General features: G+C 43.1%; 1 protein-coding gene across 1 annotated transcript in view; it reads right to left on the reverse strand.

Annotated features, from left to right (window-relative positions):
- Positions 1-219: 219 nt before the first annotated feature.
- The window catches only part of CCNY (cyclin Y), a 151,471-nt gene continuing 129,369 nt past the window's right edge, over positions 220-22,321 (reverse strand). Inside the window, exons 8-10 of the mRNA XM_004691142.2 lie at positions 20,685-20,851; positions 9,893-10,055; positions 220-1,444 (exon numbers count right to left, since the gene is read on the reverse strand). Coding sequence (XP_004691199.1) covers positions 1,328-1,444; positions 9,893-10,055; positions 20,685-20,851 — 447 coding nt within the window. The 3' untranslated portion in view covers positions 220-1,327. The remainder of the gene's footprint in view (positions 1,445-9,892; positions 10,056-20,684; positions 20,852-22,321) is intronic.

Below are 22,321 nucleotides of genomic sequence, written 5' to 3' on the forward strand. Positions count from 1 at the left end.
AGAGAACAAAGGCATGATCATAATGAAGCATAAACCTTCACAGTTTGAATTTTGTTTAACTTCTCTAAGCACCCACAATGAAAATGCAAGTTGAGTTTTTTGTTTTTTTTTTTTTAAATCAACCATTCTGTGAAAAATACTTCAGTAAATAGGAACATTTGCCCTTCAATAATCTTCCCGCTGGAATACCCACCCACCCACCCCCGTTTTTTTTTTTTTTTCAATTTTAGATTTTTAAAAAACTTTATACAAATAGACTAACTTTGATTTAAAGTAAACATATAAAATTGAGAATATTGCTTGCAACAATGGACAAGGAAGTAGAGGAACGAAGTGAGCAGGGAGTACAAAGAAATGGCTCCCACTCGGTAGCTTCAGGCAAACGCCTCGCACTCCGGACAAACCTCACGCGGAGGGCACGCTCTGCTGCACGCTGTTTCCTTCCGCCTGGGAGTCTGACCGATGTATAGCTGTGATTTCAAGTCAGAGAAAGAAAAAAAATGCGAGAAAGGCACAAGCACCCATGTTATCTAGAATGTTCTTAGGGTGAGGAATCAGGGAAGAGGGTACTTTTGGTTCAGTACTAAAGTCAAGTTAATTTTGCCATTATTGGAGGAAAACTGGAAAATAAAGGTATACAGAAATGTCACAAGTGCACCCTACTTGTGAGGAAGAAAGCCCAGAAGATAGCTCACAGGAATAGTGCAAACAGAAACAACCAGTATTATTTATTTGGCTGGCTGTGCCATGGGGAATAAACTATATTCTCTGCTCTGTGGGGCCAAAACCAAAACAAATAAACAAACAAAAATGTCCCAAACCCCATAAAACAGCAAGAAGGAATGCAAGAAGTCATACAGAACATATCGATACACATGGGGGTAATAAATGCGGCACTCTTGACTTTAATGCACATCCAACCTTGTTATCTACTGTTGTGTTTTCCATCCTAATCACGTACTGACCAGACGAGGGACTTAAGAAATGGCCAAATCATTTTAACCATTTCCCCCGCCTCTATACAACTCCCCTTTCCCTTTATTTCCTTCTCCAGGATTAGAGTCTTTTTCCTCCAGGAAGAAAGTGCTGTTAATGATGATGGGGGAAGGGATGAAACAGGATTTCCAGAATACTGATTTTGTTTCCCTCAAAGCCTTGCTGTGAGTGGGCCACACAGCTTAGAGGCAGTCACCCAGGCAGCCTGACACAGCTATGAATTAAGAAAGGAAAGTAAAGGAAAAACAAACAAAACCACCCCAGGTGTGTCTTTTCTCAAATTAAAGGAGAAACTGAGGGATGGCAGGGCCTCTGGTGAAGATGCCAATAGTTAGGAGATGATGGCCGGGGACCACCTAGGCAGAGTCAGATTGTCAGCACTTGCTGACCGTTTCCTTGTTGGTCTCCTCAGGTCCTTGTACTTGTCCTCACAGAGGCGAGAGATGGCCTGCAGGGCAGAAGAGACAGTTCAGTCAGGACTGGCCTGGGGTGCAAGCGCCTTCCCCTCAAAGGGGCGCTCCTTCACTCACTCAACAGACCCCAGCATGGCGCCGTGCCCCTCATCATTCTCCACACTGAGGACACCTGTGAACAATCCTGCCCTCCCACCCCCCCCCCTTCAAAAAAAAAACAACTGCCCCATGGAGTTTACACACCACAGCCCAGCATTGTGCCAGTCACAATGGGGAATACCAAGGAGGTTTAGGCACAGTTTCTGTTTCCAGAGTGCTCCCATACAGCTCCAGAGAAAGGACCTCAAGCAGTACAGCAAGGGGTCAAGCGGACCCAGGCCTAATGCTGGCTTCCACTCAGGGGTGAAATACCCTAGGCACATGGCCCATTTCAAGTCTCCTCAGCATCCCTGTCTAAAGACGGGGTAGTTAACAGCATCTTTCTTCAGGGTTATTGGTTAAGTTTGAGCTTCATCTTGAGCTGCACATGAAACGCTGCTGCCCCTGGTAGAAGTTGCTGACATAGAGAAGCCGGTGGTGTGTGCTGCCTGGATGCAGTGTAGTGGCAGCAGTTAATTGTCTGCCTAACCTCAGCATAGGTGGGGTTTGGACAGCCGGCTGGGATTTCACTTTTTTTTTTTTTTTTTAAGATTTATTTATTTGTACATAGAGAACTGGGGTACAGGCCAGAGGCTCAGGGGCAGTGAGAGGCTTCACCAGAGACAGAGTGGGGAGCAGAACAGGCAGATGGACGAAGTACACTGCTGAGGGGAGCAGCGGGCGGGCCAGGAGAGGTCTGCCGTGCCATGTGGTCACCTCCGGGGCAGGTGGGAATCGAACTTATGCAGAAGTGGCTTTAGCTTCTTAGTGCAGTGCTTTAACCCGCTGCGCCACCAAGGAGAGCCCGGGATTTCACTTTTAATACCATGCAGGTAAGATAAATGGGCCAATCAGACTTGAAAAGCAGGTACCCTGAAGGAGAGAGAAGCTGAGGCTCCAGAGGTCTTGCAACAGATTCTTTTGATCCATCAGGACTCAGACCTTCAAAGACAGATTCACTGGGAAGAGTTACTGGGACTCCGCCCTCTAGAGACCTCCTCATCTCATCTCCCCTGCAGTGTGTCTCCTGTGCATGACATCTCCTAAAGAGCTGTCTGCTGTTGGCCTATGCCCACAGCTCTCTAAGGGCTGTCCCACAGGAGCCTTTGGCACCTTGAGTGCTGACTGACATTGCGGAGCTGTGTCTGGCCAGCTCTTGGAGATGGCCACTGCCTCTGGAGCTGCCGGGAGTTGCCTCTGGCACTGTCTGGAATTCTATCTGGCAGTGCCCAGGATGCCACCTCAGCAGGCCCACTTGTGATCACCTCCAACTACCATCAGGAGCTGGATTCGGGCTCACCATAAACCAGAGCGCCACCAGCTCCAGGCTCCGCTGAACGGACACCACCCTCCAGTACGAGCAGTCCTTGGTTTGGACTACTGGACACTACCTTGGGTAGAAAAGCCAGCCATTTGTGTTCTTAGAGAGCCATCTCTTTCCTCCAACTGCCTCCCTGCCTTTTTTTAAAAAAAAAAAAATTATTTATTTATGCATACAGAACTGGGGTACAGGCCAGAGGTGCTGGGGCGGCAGCGAGAGGCTTCACCAGAGACAGAGTGGAGAACAGAACAGGCAGATCAATGAAGTACACTGCTGAGGGGAGCAGCGGGCAGGTCAGGAGAGGTCTGCTGTGCCATATGGGTCACCTCTGGGGCAGTCGGGGATCAAACTCGTGCTGAAGTGGTTTTAGCTCCTTAGTGCTGTGCTTCAACCCGCTGCGCCACCAGGGAGGGTTCCAACTGCCCCTTTCTTAATCCTGTCATTGCACCATGAGCCTGAGTGATGCTTTGCAATTGTTGATGCTCATGATGAGAACTCACAAACAGTGACCTGTCTCCCAAAGCTTTTACTTGAAAAAAAGAATCAATTGCTGATGGATTCACAGGTATGTGGTCAGCTCTAGATAACCACAAAGGAAACCTGGAGGGGACCACAGGTACATGGGAAGATGAGGAAAGTGAGACTCCAAGGAGACTCCTGAGGTCAGAGCCAACTCCTCCAGGGTGAGAGCAGGGCTGAGAGCCACCTCACATGGACCCAGATGGCTTGTCCCAGCCCTACTAACCTTCTCTGACTAGCTGACCCAAGGGCCAATTCAAGCAGTAGGCCAGCTTGGCAGTTCTAGGGAAACAGACTCAGCATCCACCTGTGGAAGAACTCACAGTAAAGGGACAAAGACACACATGTAGTTGGCAACTCTCCACTGCCTGTGTTGGAAACCTGACCAGATCCCCACTGGGTCTCCCTGGAATCACGGTAGCAATCCTCCAATGTCTCTCTGTTCGCCCCCACCCCCAACGCTCATCTCCTTCTCGTGCTTCTCCGCTGCCCGCCATACTCCATGATGTCCCCAATGGCCCCCAACACCTGAGCTTGAGTTTACTCCCACAAGCTTTACAGCAGCTCGAGGCTCTAAAGACTAACACTCATCCTATACTCAAGTCTGCATATAATCACCATGTACTCAATGAGACTGTAGACTAAAGCCACCCCCACCTGGCTCTAACATAATAGCCCATTTATTTTTATTTCTTACTAGCTCCTCTTAGTGTGATGCAAATTCCCAGAGGGCAGGGTCTGTCAGCTTTGCGCACCAGATCTGTTAGAGTCTGGTGTCAGAGAGCCCTGAGTAAATACGTGCAAAAACAAGTCCAAGTCCCAATCAGGATCAGCACAGAGGCAGGACAGGACGGAGGTATATGCTCAAAGCACTTTAAGGTGGGGGAGAGGGGGCACTGAGCAACTGATTCTGTTTTGGGGGGCCCTAAAGGGATATGCACATCTGAGGATGGGCATCAGAACCAGACTTCAAGGACTCTACTGGAAGGTAGAAAGAGCAGTTATTAGGGATGGGACATGCTTGCAGGGCGGGAAATCACAGCCACATGGTGCTGGCATGGTGGGAGCCGGCAGGGATGGTGAGGAAGAGAGCAGAACGGCAGCCAGGCTGGAGCAGCCACCTTCACGCTGACTGGCTCGGGCTGTATTTTCTGGGCAATACAAAATCAGCCAAGATTTTCAGAGTTACAGTTCCCCCACCCACCACTGCATCTTAGAAAAACAATTCCAGTGGAAAGTGACTGGAAAAGAGCCTGGAAGAGAAAGACCTCTCTCCTCTCAAATGAGAGATGAATTAAAGTAGCAGACAGGTTATAACATATTGAAAATTTCTCATTTGAAGTAATTATTTGGAACTCATAATACAGGTGGCATATTACAGACAGGAAAATCGTATTTGCTAAGGGCACAAGACCATTCTTTTCTCAAGAGCAAATTATTTTCATTTATTAAACTTCCTAAATTACCATCTGTTATTTCTCAACTTAATAAAGTTATAAACTGAATATAAAGTCGTAACAACAAATTAGCAATGTACAGTTTCCATTCCTTAGAAGTCAGTTCAAGAGGCTGTCAATTGCTTTTCCAAAGTACATTTGTCCAGCTCCACTGAGGAGGAGGCACTGGACTTCTGTCCAGTTCACAGAGCCTGTGGGAACCTCCTTGGGGGAGAAAGAAGAGCTTCCTGAGGATGATGGGTCCTCCTCCCCCTCAGTGAGCGGAAGGAGCAGTTAACTGGGCAGCCCCACCGGGAGGCAAGTAACCCCTTCCTTCAACGTAGACAGCTCAGAGTGGGGCAGCACTAACTGGCCCAGGCCCAGCTCCTGGCTCTGTGTGGCTGGATGTGTTCCTGCGGGCCTGCCTACTTGTGGGGCTAAGTGGCGGCCAGCAGGCCCAGTGCCTGTCCTCAGCACACAGCGGAACATGAGGGGTGCTACAGGCTGACCCTGGGTTCCAGCTCACCATGAACCCTAACTCTGATGCGAACGTATGTCTGCAAAGATTTGACAGTATTTGCCTTGGACAAATCCTTCAAGGGAAAGGTTTCCACTTCTACTTTTGAATAGAGGAGAGATGGGAGCCTGAAAAGACCAGTTTCACTCTCGTGGTTGTTAAACAATTACTGCAGAGAGACTGAGTTCTGAAAACCACCCTAGATATTTATTTTACTTCTAGAGCTGTACATGTCATCTCGCCTACAGTGATGCTCTTTCATTTTTGAGATTAGCATGTTATTAACTACATAAATTTCTGCTTTCTTAGGATTACAATCCATAGTAACGCTCATCCTCCCTACCTCTCAGCACTGCTTCATTTGCAATCGTTAACCACTCGACCCTTCACTGACTGGGGTAACATTTCACTTGGGTTGGAAAATGCGGCAGCCTGCACACACCTCCCAGGGCTCAGAAGTCTGGGAGATGCCTGTGCCATCTATGGCTTTGGCAAAAGTTCTGTGGGAAGAGACCAAGAAGGTGTCGGAGATGAAGTGCGTTGGGCCCAGCACACATATCTGGGGGGCGAGGGGAGTCACCAGTGATCCTTTATCCCCAATCTATTCAGTCACAAGTCAGATGGAAAGAGCTAGGTGCAAACCTGACACCATAAGCTTGAGAAACGGAAGCCACGGCCTAGAAAGGAAGGCCCCGAGCCAGACCAACACCAACAGGGCTGGTCCAGCTCTAACTGGGCTGTGGAAGAAAGAGTTTTGGGGAGTAAAAAAAGCAGAATCAAGCCTTTTAAGTTAAATTGTATTGATTTACCATTTATCTACAAGACCATAATTTCAGAGCACAACATGTCACACAGTCCACTCATCACCAAAGGTGCAGCTGAACTATCACTCTTCTTCAATTCCCGTCCCTGCTACCTCCTATAATCCACCATGTTTCACTAAATCTAAGACTTATTTTTGATGTGTTTTGACAGTTTGTTTTCTTTAGTCATCTATATTCCACCAATGAGTGAAGCCATTTGGTCTTTCACTTTATCTTCACTTAGTGTATTATCTCAAGTCTATCCATATTGTCAAAAAGAGCACAGTTCCATCTTTTAAACAGCCGAGTAGTATTCCACCGAGTATATAAACCACAACTTCCTTTTTCCAGTCACCCACTGATGGGTATTTAAGTTGACTGTGTTTTGGCTATTCACCATAGCATCTTTCTGTATTAGTGTTTTTATATACTTTGGGTAAATCCTTAGAAGTGGTATTGGTAGATCATATGGCATTTACACGTTAAGTTTTTTTTTGTTTTTGTTTTTGTTTTAAGATTTATGTATTTGTGCATACAGAAGTGGGGTACAGGCCAGAGGCTCACGGGTGGTGAGAGGCTTCACCAGAGTGGGGAGCAGAACAGGCAGATAGATGAAGTACAATACTGAGGGGAACAGCGGACGGGTCAGGAGAGGTCTGCCATGCCATGTGGTCACCTCCGGGGCAGGCGGGAATCGAACTCATGCAGAAGCGGCTTTAGATTCTCAGTGCAGTGCTTTAACCCGCTGCGCCATCAGGGAGGGCCCCATTACATGCTAAGTTTTTGAAGGAATCACCATACCATTTTCCATAAAGGTCACACCAATTTACATTCTTACCAAAAGTGAGTGAAAGTTCCCTTTTCTGCATACCCTCACCAACTCTTGTTGCTCCCAATCTTTATGATATAGGCATTCTCAAATGTGTGAGCTGATCTCTCACTATAATTTTGATTTGCATTTCCCTTACAATAATCATTGGTACATTTTTTTATGTTTCTGTGGGCTATTTGTATGTCTTCTTTGGCAAAGTATTATATTCAGGTATCTTGCCCACTTCTTGATTGGGTTGTTTTTTTACTTTTGAATTGTAGGAGTTCTTTATCTATATTGGAAATTAAACCTGTATGAGACATGTGAAAGTACAAATGTCTTCTCCCCGTGTCTATGTTTCCTTTTTATTTCTGTGGCATATACACACTTATTAAGGCTTCTTTTGAATCCCAGCGTAGGATCTATCCTTGAGAAATGTTCCATATGCACTGGAGAATAATGTGCATTCATTTCTTTTGGGATGGAAAGTTCTGCATATTAAGTCCATTAAGTTCATATAATCTATTACTTCATTTAAGGTCCTTATTTTATGTTTACCTTCTCTCTAGAAGACCTATCCAATGATATGAGCAACATGCTGAGATCACCTACTAGTAGTGCACTGTATTTATAGCTATCGTATACATTTTATATGCATCTGTTTGAATGCATAAGTATTAATGACAGTGGTATCTTTCTGATGGATTGTCGCCATGATCGGCGTCTGTCTTTATTACCAATTACCTTTTTGGCTTAAAGTAAAAATGATCAGATATAACAGTAGCATTCTTTTATCTTTTTCTCTGTATTTGGCCTGAAGTACCTTGCTCTAGAATTTAAGTCTATTTGTCTTTAGATTTGATGTGAGATTCCAGTATTTATAATATAGATAATTCATGTCTTAGGAATTCTAACCTGTCACTCTTGGTGAGTGATTGGTGAGTTCAGACCATCCACATTTTGGGAGATTTATTGCCTTGTAGAGCTTAATTACCACCACTCCATCTTTTGTTTTTCTTTCTGTTGTTTCTTCTTCTATATGTTCTGTCTTTTCACTTGGATGGTTTTCTAGTAATATATGAAACATCCAGCCTCCAGCAGCTTGGCTTCACAGGCCACACAACCTGATATGGTTTTCCCTGATGATTTTCTCAGTTTCTTCATTTCTGCTTCTATATTTCTGTTCTAGATTTTTGTTTTATGGTTAACATGAGGATTGTATCAAGCATTCATATCCAAAATAGTTCTTTTTGTGCCGGTACGGACTTACCATCATTTGACTATACAGTTCTCTACACTTTTCTTTCTCCTATTTAACCTTTTTTTCCTATTTCATACTTGTTTCTTATGCTCTGTTAGCACTTCAATCTTTCTTGGAGGGCAGGTCTGAGGTGGTAAATTGTCTAGGAGAGTCTTCATTTCTCTGTCACATATGAATGCTAACTTTGTATGGTAGATTATTCTTGACTGGTAGTTTTTACTTTTACAGTATTCAGCTCTCTTCTAGCCTGTGGTTTTGCAAAGAGTGATGAAAGCTTGATAGAGGTACCTCTGTATGTTGCATGCTCTTCCTCTTCAGTAGCCTTTAGTGGCTTTTCTTTATTGCTGACTTTGGATGATTTAACAATGATGTGTCTTGGAGTAACTCACTTTGCATTTGAGTGTTCTGTCTGCTTTCTGGACATCTATGGTTTGCAATATTTTCAGCTATTATTTATTTGGATAGAGGCTCTGCTCTCTTCTTTGTTCATTTTTTGGAAACCCATTATAATAGTGTTTTCTTTATAATGTAACCTGATATTTTGAATATTTTCATGCTATTCTTCTGATACTATTTTTCCTAAATCTTATTTCTCCTATTTCATTCACATTATTTTGTGCATTTTATTTTCTGGTTCACTTATCTTTTCTCTGCAGCATTAAGCCTACTGACTATGCTTTCTATACTTATCTCCAGTTCTGTCAATGTATTTCCTAGCATCATTTGTTTGGATGTCTTTAATATCTTAATTTTCTTTAATGAAGAATTCCTTCAGTGCCTGGAAATTTCTGATATTCTGCACTTGCCTTTCTGTAAGACCTCACTGACTCCATTCTCTGTTCCCTGAGTTGACCTTTCCTTTGTATGTGTCTTATCGTCTTTTCCCAGTAGGTGGTGCTGTGACCTTAATTTTGGAGTCCCTGTTCAGGCAGTGAGAAGAGAAAGTGTAGGAAGTAGGAGTTCAAAAGTCACAAGCAGTTTTGGAGTGAGGGAGGGCAAGCCAAGGCTGGCAATCCAGTACCACGTCTCCCTCTGCAACCAGACAGAACTTGCATCTGTATCCAAAGCCTACTTTCTAAGTCCCTGCTTCTCTTTGGCTTGGCTTCACAGGTCATGGGATTTTTTCTCCAACCTCTGAAACCCTCTCTCTCCCAGAGGTAGGGCGGTGCGGCTCTACCACTGCTCAAGCTACCACCATTCTGATCCTCTGGGACTGTTCACTCTGTCCCAGCGCTCAGCCAAGAAACAGCATAGTATTTCACTCTCATGGTGGAACTTACATGTACCCAAATGGGCACACTTGTGGATTTCATATTGTTAGGTTCATCAGGTCTCATTTTCCTTAAAAAGGTGGATGCTGGGGAATACATTTTTGTGGGCTTATCAAGATTTAAAACCACAGGGGCCAAACAAATCTGCTTTGATTTGAAAAACAGAATCAACACACATTAAGTAAAAACTGGTATTAAGAGGATTACTAAAAACACATGAGGTACAAATAATAACTAAATTGACTATGTCCCTGGGATTGACTTTCCTTTCTAAATCCAGGGTACCTCATCTTTACCTCATAACAAGACACAGAGGAGAGGTGATCACTGAGTACACACAAGCCACGTCACCATGATAATGCACTGGCAACAGTGCACCAGGACCAACATGCTACCAACATCTTACCTCCAACTTGTGAGCCCTCTCCCTGTTCAGGGGCTCCAAGGGAAGGCTCAGGTTGTTTGCTTCTGCCAGAGAACGAAGATCAAAATAATACTTGGCATAAACACTGGAAGGAACATTGATGTTGAACTGAAGCAATTCAAGGAACTGTCGCTCTAGTTCATTCCTGCAGAGCAAAGACAAAATAGCACATATTTAGAGCTGGACCAGGTTGTGTGGCCTGCCAGGGCAAGCTGTTGGAGGCTGGATTCCAGAAAATTGCATACTACAGACATTAAAGCCATCTGATAAACTGACGAGTTAGACACCAAAGTTGTGGCTTAACCACCAAACTGGTATTAGAAGCTAAATTCCCTTACCCAGTGCCCAGAAGGATAAAGCCTAATTAAATGGGATGATCACCATGAAGTATTTCAGAGTGATTAGTTCCAATGAGACTGACACACACAGCAAGTTCTGGTGGCAGATCTCAAATATGGGACAGATGAATCAGTGAAGAGCTGTCACACAGAGTCCAGGGAGGCCCAACAGCTGCCCTGTCACATCTAGAGCATTTCCTCATGGTCTTCACTTCCTCCTGGGAGGAGAGTACAAGATCTGTTGCAGGAGGATCTTTAAGTAAAGGGAAGAGGAGGGAGGGTAAATTGCAGACCCTCTATCTTAAAAAGGGAACTCAACCAGCTCTAAAGAATGGAAACAGGTTCTTATCCTTTCATTCAGGTACTCAAACCTGGGCTTGCATTGGATCGCCTGGAGGGCTTGTTGTAACAGACTGCTCGGGTCCATCCCCAATCTCTCCTTCAGCAGAGAATGTGTCTTGCTAACAAACTCCCAGGATGCTGATTCTGCTGGCTTCAGCCAGGGACAGAGGTCAGCAAAGGGGCTAACAGAGGCGGTGAAGCCCATGTAGCCAACCCACTTATATTTTGATGAAAACAAGTGACGCAGTCAGAATAAATTGAAAAGCTGTTTTTTTGGTTTTTTTTTTGAGAAGTTTGCTAAGTCAGTGATCTTTTGAATCAGTTAACAACAGTTATTCCCTGGGGGGAGAAAAGTCCTCAGGGCCGGCCCTCGGGGGCGGCACCTCTCCCAGAGGGTGTGCGCCCTGGCCACCACCGACTGCTCAGTCTTTTCTGCCGTCATACTGTACTGTCACTTTGAACTCAGGCTCCCCTACTTGTGTCTTCACAGCCAGAAACTGTGACATCTGATTTTATGCCTGGTTCTCAGCACAATACCTGGCATGACGTTGGTGCTCAGTAATTAGTTATGAAATGGAGCAGACTTCAACTAGGGAAGGATCCCAAGAAGAGAGAGCTCAAGAGAGTTTAGGGAAACATGGAGCTCTGGTGGAGAGAAAGAGGGGTTTTCTGGGGGTATTTTCAGCCAGAAGGGGGCCACTCAAACAAGCCCTGCTTATCATTTCCTATTATGTGGAACTGAAGAGTGACATGCCTAGGCCCAGGCCTCACTTTTCCTGACCCCAGCCACGGCCACTACCAACCCCACGAGGCATAGAATCTCCCAGTTCTAGTCCCCGCATGCTGGTGCATGGGAACTTGAGGCTTGGAACAGAGCGCCATGGTCTCACATTGCTGTGACAGCAGGGAAAGGGGTGGGCAGGGCGGCTTGAGAAACACAGAAACCACTGGGCAAAAATCAAGAGACTCAGCCAATTGCTATGGAAGTCCTAAGAGCTCCAGATGGAAGGGTTATGAAGTCAAATTTGGGTCTTTTAGTTGAAAGGCAGCATAATTTTCACACTATTTTATACAGCCTAACGAAATGAGTGAAGCTCCAAATGTATATACATTGTGCTAAATTTTACACTTAAAAAAATTACTTTGATTTACTTGGGATGATTTTTACTTTAATAAAATCTTTCATTTACTCTTTACTTAGTGATATTTTTAAAAAGACTATCCTACAAAGTACTACAACTCAAACACGGTTTTGGTAAGACAAGAATGTCGATGCAAAAGGGCAGGAAGGAGAGGCTGCCTGTGGAGTGTCTGCCATCTGGTGGCTGGAAGGTGTCACTGCAGCTCTTCCTCTGACCTTCTCTGAGAACATCTTGACTTTTCAGTTTATCTTCTAAGAGAGCTAGTATTACTCCTGCCACAAATGGCTTATGTCCAATACCTCTTGCTGTGGGATAGCCTATGATTAAAGTAAAAAATAAATCTGTTTCTGAACAAGACGGCACTTTCCAGCATTCACTGGTAAAAAGAACAGCCTTTCTCCAAACCTTTTCTTGAATGTTGTCTTATGTTTTTTGCTAAGCTCTAGGAAAAACAGAGATCTTAACATTACTGTGTATTTAAACTAAGGGGAAATTTTAGAAAGTAAAAATATTTCCCTTAATTTAAATTTCCAAGCTTCAGCAGAACATCTTAAAGAAACATCTCATAGCAGGCTTATATGGTAAATTACAAGGAAATTAGTAACACAGAGAGAATGGATTTACTGCCCTCAACTAGAGAAATATGAAGAAATAGCTCTGATGTAAATTCAAATAAATAAATTAAAGTTAATAATAAAAAATAAATTCAAGTCAATAAAACAAAAAATACATTTAGTAAATACCTATTAGATCAGATCAACACTGTAATAAACCAAACTGAATGGGTATGATTTAGCAACCTGCAAACAGACTTCTAAAGTGGAATAGAGTTGTTTTGTCTTTCAACAACCATGCCAGCTTTCAAAAATAGAGTAAATAACCAAAAGAACTGAAGTCAAGGGGTCAAAGACATATTTGTACACCCATGTTTATGGCAACATCATCCCTAACAGCCAAAACGTAGAGGCAATCTGAGTCTCCAAGTGTATGTCAATGGATGGATGGACAGATAACATGTGAAACAGATACTCAATGGAAGGTTTCTGTTTTGATAAAGGAGGAAATTCTGACACACTACATGGATGAACACTAAGATATTATGCTCGTTAAAGTAAGTCATCAATCAAAAGACAAGTAATCCGTGAGTCTAATATATGTGGTAATCAGAATAATCAAATTTATAAAGTCAGAAAGTGGAATTATGGTTACCAGGGGCTGGGAAGAAGAGGGAAATGGGACTTCATGCTGGAAAAGTACTGTTTCTGCAGCCCTTACTAGGCAGTTTTTGTTTGGGGATGATTGTATGACAATGTGAATATACGTAAGGCCACAGAATTGTACAATACTTTCTTAAAGTGTAAATGTTATGCCATGCATATTTTACCACAATTAAAAAAAACAGCAACAATCAAGCACCAAGGATGGAGGTGGGATGAAGGTTCTCTCAGGGGTCCCCACCTGCCATTTGGCACTTAGACAAGTGTCGTGACTTCTCACTTGGGAATACCTTTGTCTATGCATGAAAAGGACTCAGGCATGTTGCAACACAAAAACAACACACAAACAGACCAACCCTTAAAGTGCAATTTTTAAAAAGCATTTGTCTACCAATCTTCATGGCCCTTTTCCTACCGAGGCGACTGTCAGTACATGCACTGGCGTGACTGTTCACACCTCCTGGCCAGTGGCCCTATGTTCTTAACACAGTCTGAACCCGGAGTCAGCCTGAATCTGTCTGGTGTCAGTGAATACTCTCCACCTGCAGGGTCACTGTCCCAACTATTCTTACCTACAGCATTCATAGACATGTCTTAAAATATTCTCCAACCTGTTCCCATAATTGTGTATTCATATGGACTGGGCTGGAACTGAAAAATTTGAGGTTTTCCAAATCTTCAAGCTCTGGCCCCTTCTTAGCAATGCCGTCTTCATTTCTCTCTCTTATTCTACTTTATCTTCAGCTGCTTTCAGGCTAGTTTCACTAAGCCTGAAGGTATGTGAGGGAGTTTTAAATCAGGTGCCTTGTTACTGGATAATACTTGACCTGGAGAGGAGCCTGGGCTTAGAAATATCAGTAAGGTCACACTGGGCTGTTAGTACATGGGTGAGTTTGAGAAAGAAGAAGGGTGCAGCGTGGGTCAGGAGGATGTATAGGAGGAAAAAACATACACAAAGCTTCCCTTCTGAAACTTACTCACCCTCTCCCCACTGAAGAGTTCCAAGGGAATGCTCAAGTTGTCTCCACCAGGAAAGAATGACTGGCTGGTGATACTGCGATTAACATTTTGCTAAGTGGTTAAAAGTTCATCAATGCTGTACAATGGTGGTTTTACAAAATAAGATATATGTAAATGTTAGGAAGTTATGTGTCAAAATGTTGGCAGTTACTTTTTTCTGAGGTATAGGATTGCTAGAAAAATATGGTCATTCCAGACAAGACAGTGCAGACCTTAGAGGTGAGCATGTCTCAGTGGGAAGTAGCCCTAACTGTTTGCATTTGGGAGGAAGAGTAAGAGGAGAATTGAAACTCAAAAATTCCTTAACACACTGAGAATGAAACTGTGTGGCAGACCCTGCGCATGTGGGTCAGCCAGCTGCTCCTGTAACATGCTGCAGGTAAGGGGTGTGGCTTGAGAACCAAGCAGGACCTTCACTATAGCTTAGGAATTTCCTAAGTAAGGTTCAAGTTCATGACCTAAATGCTCTACTTTCCACACAACACTAGAACACACTTTGGTCAAGTTCTTTGCAACTTAACAAGCACTGTCTTTTCACCAACACCAAGTTCTTCGTTTCTGTCTGAGACCTCACTTCAGAAGCACCTTTTACACTTTTAACATTCTTAATTTGAGGAACATGCTGTTTGTGGTTATACAGTGCATCTCTGAGATGAGAGATCTGTTCTTTCTGAATTCTACCAGAATTGCCATTAGTAACCATATTTCTCCCAACAATGTCTTCAAGTTAATGCAGGGTTTTTCTAACATATATATCAAGACTTGGCCAGACTCTGGCCATGATCCAGCTTCACAACCACTTCCATATCTTTACTTTTATTTATAAAAGTAGTGGCCCATTCCCACCACCAAGGTCTGCATCAGTGGGCTGGGCCTGCCATTATAAAACACCACAGACTGGACGAACATAAACAGAATTCATTTCCTCATAATTCTGGAGGCTCAAACTCCACACATAAGGTGTCCACAGATCTGGTTTCTTCTCTCGCCTCCCCTGGCTTGCAGGTGGCCATCTCCTCTCTGGGTCATCACACATCTCTGCTTCTGTTTTCTGCATCCCAGTCTCCTCTTCTTATCAGACATTGGTCATATTGGATTAGGGCCACACTAATGATCCCATTTTATCTTAATTACTTCATTCAAGTGATTTTTAACTCCAATTATAGTCACATTCTGAGGTACTGGTGGTTAGGACTTCAACATATGAACTTTGAAGAAACAGATTAGCTCATAATACGAAGTGCCTGTCACAGGGATCAGAGGGACACTGTTCCTAATGCTGGATATGCATTTCCTTATCGTACTGAAAAATATTCTCTAAGCATGCCAGGAACTAATAAGGAAATGATGGAATGAACAGATTTCTTTTAAAACTGATTTGGCCAAGAACACATCAAGTACGCAGGTTCTTCTTTACTCGTCAGTTTTCTGATCTCCACTCTGGGAGGCTGCTGTCCCCAGCCCCCATTCTATGGGTTAGCTGTTCCAAGGGAAAACCTCTGGACGTCTCATACAGGTGCTAGCTCAATATTTAGGGTAGACTAAATGGTGAGCTAATAAATTAAATGGTTTCCAACTTTTGGTTTTAACAAACTGAAAATTTGGTAGGCTCATTCAATGTTTTACTGTCAGACTAGAACAGTTTGCTATCCATCGAAAGGGAAGATTCCAGGTCCCCTGCCCCACCCAAGAGAGGGCAGAGCTGAGCAGGGGAGAGAAGCCAGAGAAGACTAGGACAAAGAGGGGAGAGACTAAGATGATGACCTAGAGGAGGCACATGGAGCAGGGAGACGTGCAGAAGCTGCACTTGCTCAAATAATGTCAGTGAAGTTCCACTGTAAATAATGTTCTTTGCAATTACTGAAACTTGTGATGAGATTTTCTTATATATCAGTTTAAAGTTTAAAGATACAAATTTTCCAAAGTTCTTCTGGGGAAGAGCTATCAAAGTGTGTGAAGACCTCTGCGGATCATGGCCAGAGGCTGACCGCTCACAGCGGCTATGAGGACACAAGCGCTCAATCAGGAGCCTAACACTGGGCGACCACCTCAACTCTCAGCACTGGTCTGCTCAAGACACCCCACACTGGTCCGAGAGCAATGAAATCCCTCAAGGCTGAGGAGAATCTTTTGTCCCTGCCTAAGTCCTTCGCCCTTTCCTAATTGAGGAACAGATCATTATGCCCCAAGGTTCTGCCCTCTCCTAATGGGAGAAAGAATAATTTCTTAACCTTTTTGATATAGAAAAACATAGTCTTGGTGGCAGTCAGGTGTCACTGACAAATGTAGGTCTACCGTTGAACATGTCCTCTACCTGAGCATCTCGTCTTTTCCCTATGGATGCAGAAGCCCCCTTCTTGGGTGTCATGTAGAGTATCCCTCTCTCCCACATCTGGATGTATCAAGTCCCTAAACATGGGATAAATATCCCTGGTCTGCTCCATTATTCCTTGAAACTTACAACCATGTATATTCTCCATATCTGCTGTTAAATTTTGATCTTTTCTCCAACTATCTGTTTGATGTTAACTTATTCATTAGTTCAGTCTTAAAAGAACCTAGACCAGGGCCCTCCCTGGTGGCGCAGCGGGTTAAAGTACTGCACTGAGAAGCTAAAGCCACTTCCGCATGAGTTCGATTCCTGCCTGCCCCGGAGGTGACCACATGGTGTGGCAGACCTCTCCTGACCCGCCTGCTGCTCCCCTCAGCAGTGTACTTCGTCCATCTGCCTGTTCTGCTCCCCACTCTGTCTCTGGTGAAGCCTCTCACCGCCCCGAGCCTCTGGCCTGTACCCCAGTTCTGTATGCATAAATAAATAAATCTTAAAAAAAAAAAAAAAAGAACCCAGACCAGGTGGGGAGAAATTTCCTCTATTTGCCAACAATCAGCCACTAGAGAGAACATCACTTCCTAGAGTGAATTTAAATGGGCAAGAGAAGGAACTTGCATTTTTCTTCCCATATTTGCAAACAGGCAATTGTTTGATGAACTTTTCTTATAATATATAGGCTCTTCTAACAAGGTAACACATACAGTAACAGGACCACCACTGATCACAACGACTCTCAAAAACAAATGGCAGCTTTGAGCCTGGCCTGGCTTCTGCATGTCTGACTCAGGATCCACAGTCCTCACACTCTGCCAGGAATGGGGGAGAGCACAGGAAGCTACTGGCACAGGCTGCTCTCAAAGTCTGACCGTTAATCTCAGGTCTGGCAGATGGGAATGGAAAAGGGCATTACTAAGGAGTTTCCTCATAAAAAAACTGTTTACAATCTGAGAATTTGTTTTGAACAAAAGCTCTTCCTGTATGCATTTTTCTCTGCTGGGCCTTCAAGCATTTCGATGAATTCATCAAATTGCTGTATGAAGCACTGAGGCTCAATATGTGGATGGCTAGATGACGGGAATCTGTTCATCAAATGGCTTCCAAAAGGAACAAAAAACCAGGATAAAAAAATTATCAAATTTCTTCAGGTAAAATATGGAATAAGGGTCCTCCCTGGTGGTACAGAGAACAGCACTGAGAGGCTAAAGCCACTTCCGCATGAGTGTGATCCCTGCCCCAGAGGTGATCCCCATGGCGTGGCAGACCTCTCCTGACCCGCCCGCTGCTCCCCTCAGCAGTGTACTTCGTCGATCTGCCTGTTCTGCTCCCCACTCTGTCTCTGGTGAATCCTCTCACCGCCCTTGTACCTCTGGCCTGTACCCATGCTCTGTATACATAAATAAATAAACCTTTAAAAAATATATGAAATAGGACCTCCCTGGTGGCTCAGCGGATTAAAGCACAGCATTGAGAAGCTAAAGCCACTTCAGCATGAATCGATTCCCGCCTGCCCAGGAGGAGATCCACATGGCACGGCAGGCCTCTCCTGACCCGCCCGCTGCTCCCCTCAGCAGTGTACTTCATCAATCTGCCTGTTCTGCTCCCCACTCTGTCTCTGGTGAATCCTCTCACCCTCCACACCTCTGGCCTGTACCCCAGTTCTGTATGCATAAATAAATCTTTTTAAAAAAATTTTTAAAATGTATATGGAATAATACTTTTGCATGCTTACTGACTACTATTATACACATCATAGTCCTGGTTCTTTTAAAATATTAATGCTTTTTTTTTGAAGCAGTTTCATTCAATAAAACATTTACTATTACTCTTTTGTACTTGGAAAAAATCTAACTCCCCTATAATTGAGAACTACTACTTAAGGTACAGATTTGTTCTCTGAAAGAACAAATATGAATATCTATCTTAAAGCCATTCCTGATATTAAATTTCAGTTATATGAACTTTGGCCACATTTTCTAATTTCTTGCATTTGTTATTAAATTTTGACCAAACATCTTGAATTTAAAATAACTAGTTATTTCTGATTAAACATTAGATAAATGAAACAATTTTGGCTTAAACTGCCCAGAAGAAACCCCAGTTCTGACTCTGTTACTAGCAAGTGACCTGGCGTCTTAGTGAAATTCTCAAATTCTCACAGTCATCTTAAAATGTGAATAGTGGGCCTCCCTGGTGGCATAGGGGTTAAGTCTCAGTGCTTTCAATGATATGGCCTGAGTTTGATCCCTGGCCAGGGAGCTGACCCACATGGTGCAGCAGACCTCTTCTGTCTCGCCCACTGCTCCCCTCAGCAGTATATTTCGGTCTACCTGCCTATTCTGCTCCCAACTTTCTCTGGTGAATTCTCTCACTCCCTATACTATACTCTGACCTACAGCCCAGTTTTTCTACACAAAAATAAATAAATAAAATTAAAATCTGAATACCTTTACAGGTAACTTGAGAAATGAATTACTGCAGACAAATTGCTCCTTTTGGGCTAGGAACTGCTCAATCAATGACTAGCTGCCATTATTATCATACTGATGATAATAATAAAGCCTGGTGCTTAAAAAGTCTTGCCATGGTTTGAGTTTTCCTGAGTTGGTAATTTAAACTGTCAATAAATAGAGCCCAAGTATTGAGAATTCAAATACTTACTATTTTTATCTCCCCACCTTTTAATGTAAGCAGATCATGATAAATGTAAAAATGAACATTTTAGGTATCTAGTTAGCTCTTTTTTATGGACAGCCTGAGGATGTATCAGCACACCTCATTTCCACTTTTGTGTTCTATGACAACTGCATAAAGGTCACTGTGGTTAAGAAAGAGGGAATAAGATTTCCTACTTGTCGGTTTATTGGAGCATTATTAAATCTGGCTAGGCCTCAGTATCCAGACCTATAAAGTGGACACAGTAGTAAGTATATATTTATAGGTACTACCCACCCACACCCACAACAGCTCCTAAATCTACTTTATAGACACAAGTAGGGCCAACTGTGATGTCATTCCCAAGGCATGCAATTGATTCCGTGTCAAATGATATCAAAGAGTTGATGAAAGAATAACCCCCAATAAAGCATATCATGGAGTTAATGAAAGAATAACTACAATAAAGAAAATAAGTCAGTACTTCTTACTACCTTTCACCCAAGATTCACTTCCTTTACGGTCTGAATAAAACTTAGTAATTGCTTCACCTTGAAATATAATCAAGAATTTTAATTTTTTTTGCTTTTGACATCATTACATTTTCTAACTTTTTATAATGAAAATATTGAGACATAGGAAAGTGTTTTTACAGGTCTGCAGTAAGGCCAGGTTATGCATCAAAAGACCAAGGAACATTAAAAAACAAGTATGCCTCACAACACATCACAAAAGGCCCCTGGGTTGGAGAAGAATGTGGAAGGAACACACCCACGAGACACTCCCGTCATGGTGGCTCGCAGTTGCTATGAAGACCTTATGACTCCATAATTACTGGGTCCAGAGGAATGGATGTGGACTGGGACACTGCTGGAAACCTCCAGCCTAGAGCTTCCTGGAGGAAGGTAAACAAGCATCATGCGAAAACCTGGCAATGAGCACAGATTCACAGTGCTTATTAACAATAAAGAACTATAAACTGTTCCTCTGGGGTGACTGTGTTCCAAAACAGAACCTTTCCAGAAGAGGCTCTGAGGCGATTTTCTTCTTCTGAGACCCCAGAGATGCAAGACAATAGGCCTACAGGTTTCTAAGAAATCGCTACCTAAATCTGAGCAATCTTTATGATACCCTGAGAGCTGAGGGGGAGAAGAGGTAGTTATGGCACTTTCCATGAGCTGTGGGGCTCCACACCCAACTGGGGAAAGCAGGCAGCCCTGAAAATGAGGTCAGAGAAGAGGCCCTAGGGACAGAGTACAGGTTTTAAGTCCCTAACTTGGAAAACATGATAAAGTAGAGAGTAATTTCTCTCTGAAATCAAACAGCTATGTTAGCCCTTCTATTTTGGGGGTAAGGTGTTAAACACACAAAAGCCGTACAGGGCATTTACTCATTCTTCAGGCTGCAGTGAGACACAGAGCCAGGAAGTGTATCACAGACTTGTAATAGCATGGTTTATGCCTTGAATTAAAATAAAGGAAATATTTATTTCCTTAGGGAAGCAGGAATGTTGCTAGTTTTACAAAACCAGTACCTGTTCATACCCACAATGAAAGAAATACAGGCTTTTACATAAAACGTTGTACAACTGTGTTCTTGTACCAGTTCACAATAGGCATTCAGTCAAAGCCATTCATTCTATACTACAAAGACCATTCAAAAAGCCATGTGGTTTCCTGCCCAAGGAGCCCTCCTTGGACAATGGCTATGCTGTCATCACCCCACACTCACATGTCCTCCACGGTGATGTCTTTTAGGATCTGGCAGTAATCCACATTCCACACAGCCTGGTCGTCCCACACCTTGGAGGCCAGCAGGATTGCCCCTAGAACAATTCGCTTCCAGTTGGCCGGACAGATATAGATCTCTGCGTACGTTAGGAGTCTTTCAAGGTAAACCTGGGAAGACAGGAAGACTCCAAAGCTAAGTGACTTGGTTGTTTCCTCCTATATACTTGCATATGGAAAAAGAAATTGGAAATGATTTAACTCTATTTCACCAGCCTTTCAACAGGAATTTATTACCTGACTATACTTATTTTTAAAAAGTCAAGTGGTTCAGTGAGTCTGATGTGAAAAGGGCTACAGGACACAGCCCACCACGGAGAAGTGCGGCCGTAGCTGGAGCTTCGGTCTCTGGGGCAGGAAAAAACTCCAGGCGCCACTGATTGATTTCTCAAGCTTTCAACTATGATATCAATATACATTCACAGACAGCAAATACTGTAACAAAGAGAACAAAAATTGTGGAGGGAATAAGCTTATTTTTTTCCTGTGTTTTTGTTTTTTAAACACTTTACCTTGAAGTAAATGTAGATTCAAACACATTTTTTCTTAAATTGTGGAAAAATAAACATACAGGTTAACATTTTACTATTTTTGAGTGTTTAATTCTGTGGCATTATGTATATTTGCATTGCTGTGAAATCACCACCATCCATTTAGTTCCAGAACTTTTTTATCACCCCAAATTGAAACTTTGTGTCTGCCAAACAACTCTTCAACCAGCCACCACCTTCTTACTGTCTCTATGAATATGACTGTTCTAGGTAACTCATATAGGTGGTGTCAGAGTAGTATCAGTGTCTTTGCCTTTTTTCTTGTTTACTTTACTTAGCAAAATGTCCTCAAAGATTATGATGCTACAGCATGTATCAGAATTTATTTTTAAGGCCGACTAGTGTCTTGTGTGTGTGAATCTAACTATTTAAGTATGGTTTACTTAATTAACCAAGACAGATATTTTCTCACTTTAGCTATTGTCAAAAATGCTACTGTGAACACCTGTATTTAGGTATTCTATTTATAAACATCTTTCTTTGTGGTATGAATTTTAGTATTAAGCTCATTTGGTTTTCTTAACATTCTTTCTCCTTCACTGAAATGTCCCTACAGGAAAATTTCAGCCCTAAGCAAAAAAGTGATGGGTCAGATGGCATCAGAGGAAGATCCTGCACTGGTCTCAGGAAGATTATCAAAAGTCACCCAGAGAGGCACTGGATTCAGAGCAGCCCATGAGTTGGGGAGAAACCAGAGCATCTGCCAGACATTGAAGACTTATGCTGTCCATCTGTGACAAAAGAGATGCGGAGGAAATTCAACTCAATGCAACAAAAGCTGAGCTGTAAGAGGCCTCAAGACAGTGGCCAGGGCAGAAACTGCAAATCAAGATCAAGCTTCCATGATAGTGCAGTCCTGGGAGTACAGAGCTGTATAGTATGTACCTAACTGTGGAGAGAAATGTGCAAAAGAGCTAGGGTGAGACAGATACACAGGGACAGATTTAGAAGACAAAGTGCATAACACCACAACTTTCCCTAACACTGCCCTCTGAGCTTGTAGGTACACTGAAAGCCTGGCTCGGAGACT

Source organism: Condylura cristata, unplaced genomic scaffold, assembly GCF_000260355.1.
Source record: "Condylura cristata isolate star-nosed mole 26May11 unplaced genomic scaffold, ConCri1.0 scaffold00030, whole genome shotgun sequence".
Lineage (NCBI taxonomy): Eukaryota > Metazoa > Chordata > Mammalia > Eulipotyphla > Talpidae > Condylura > Condylura cristata.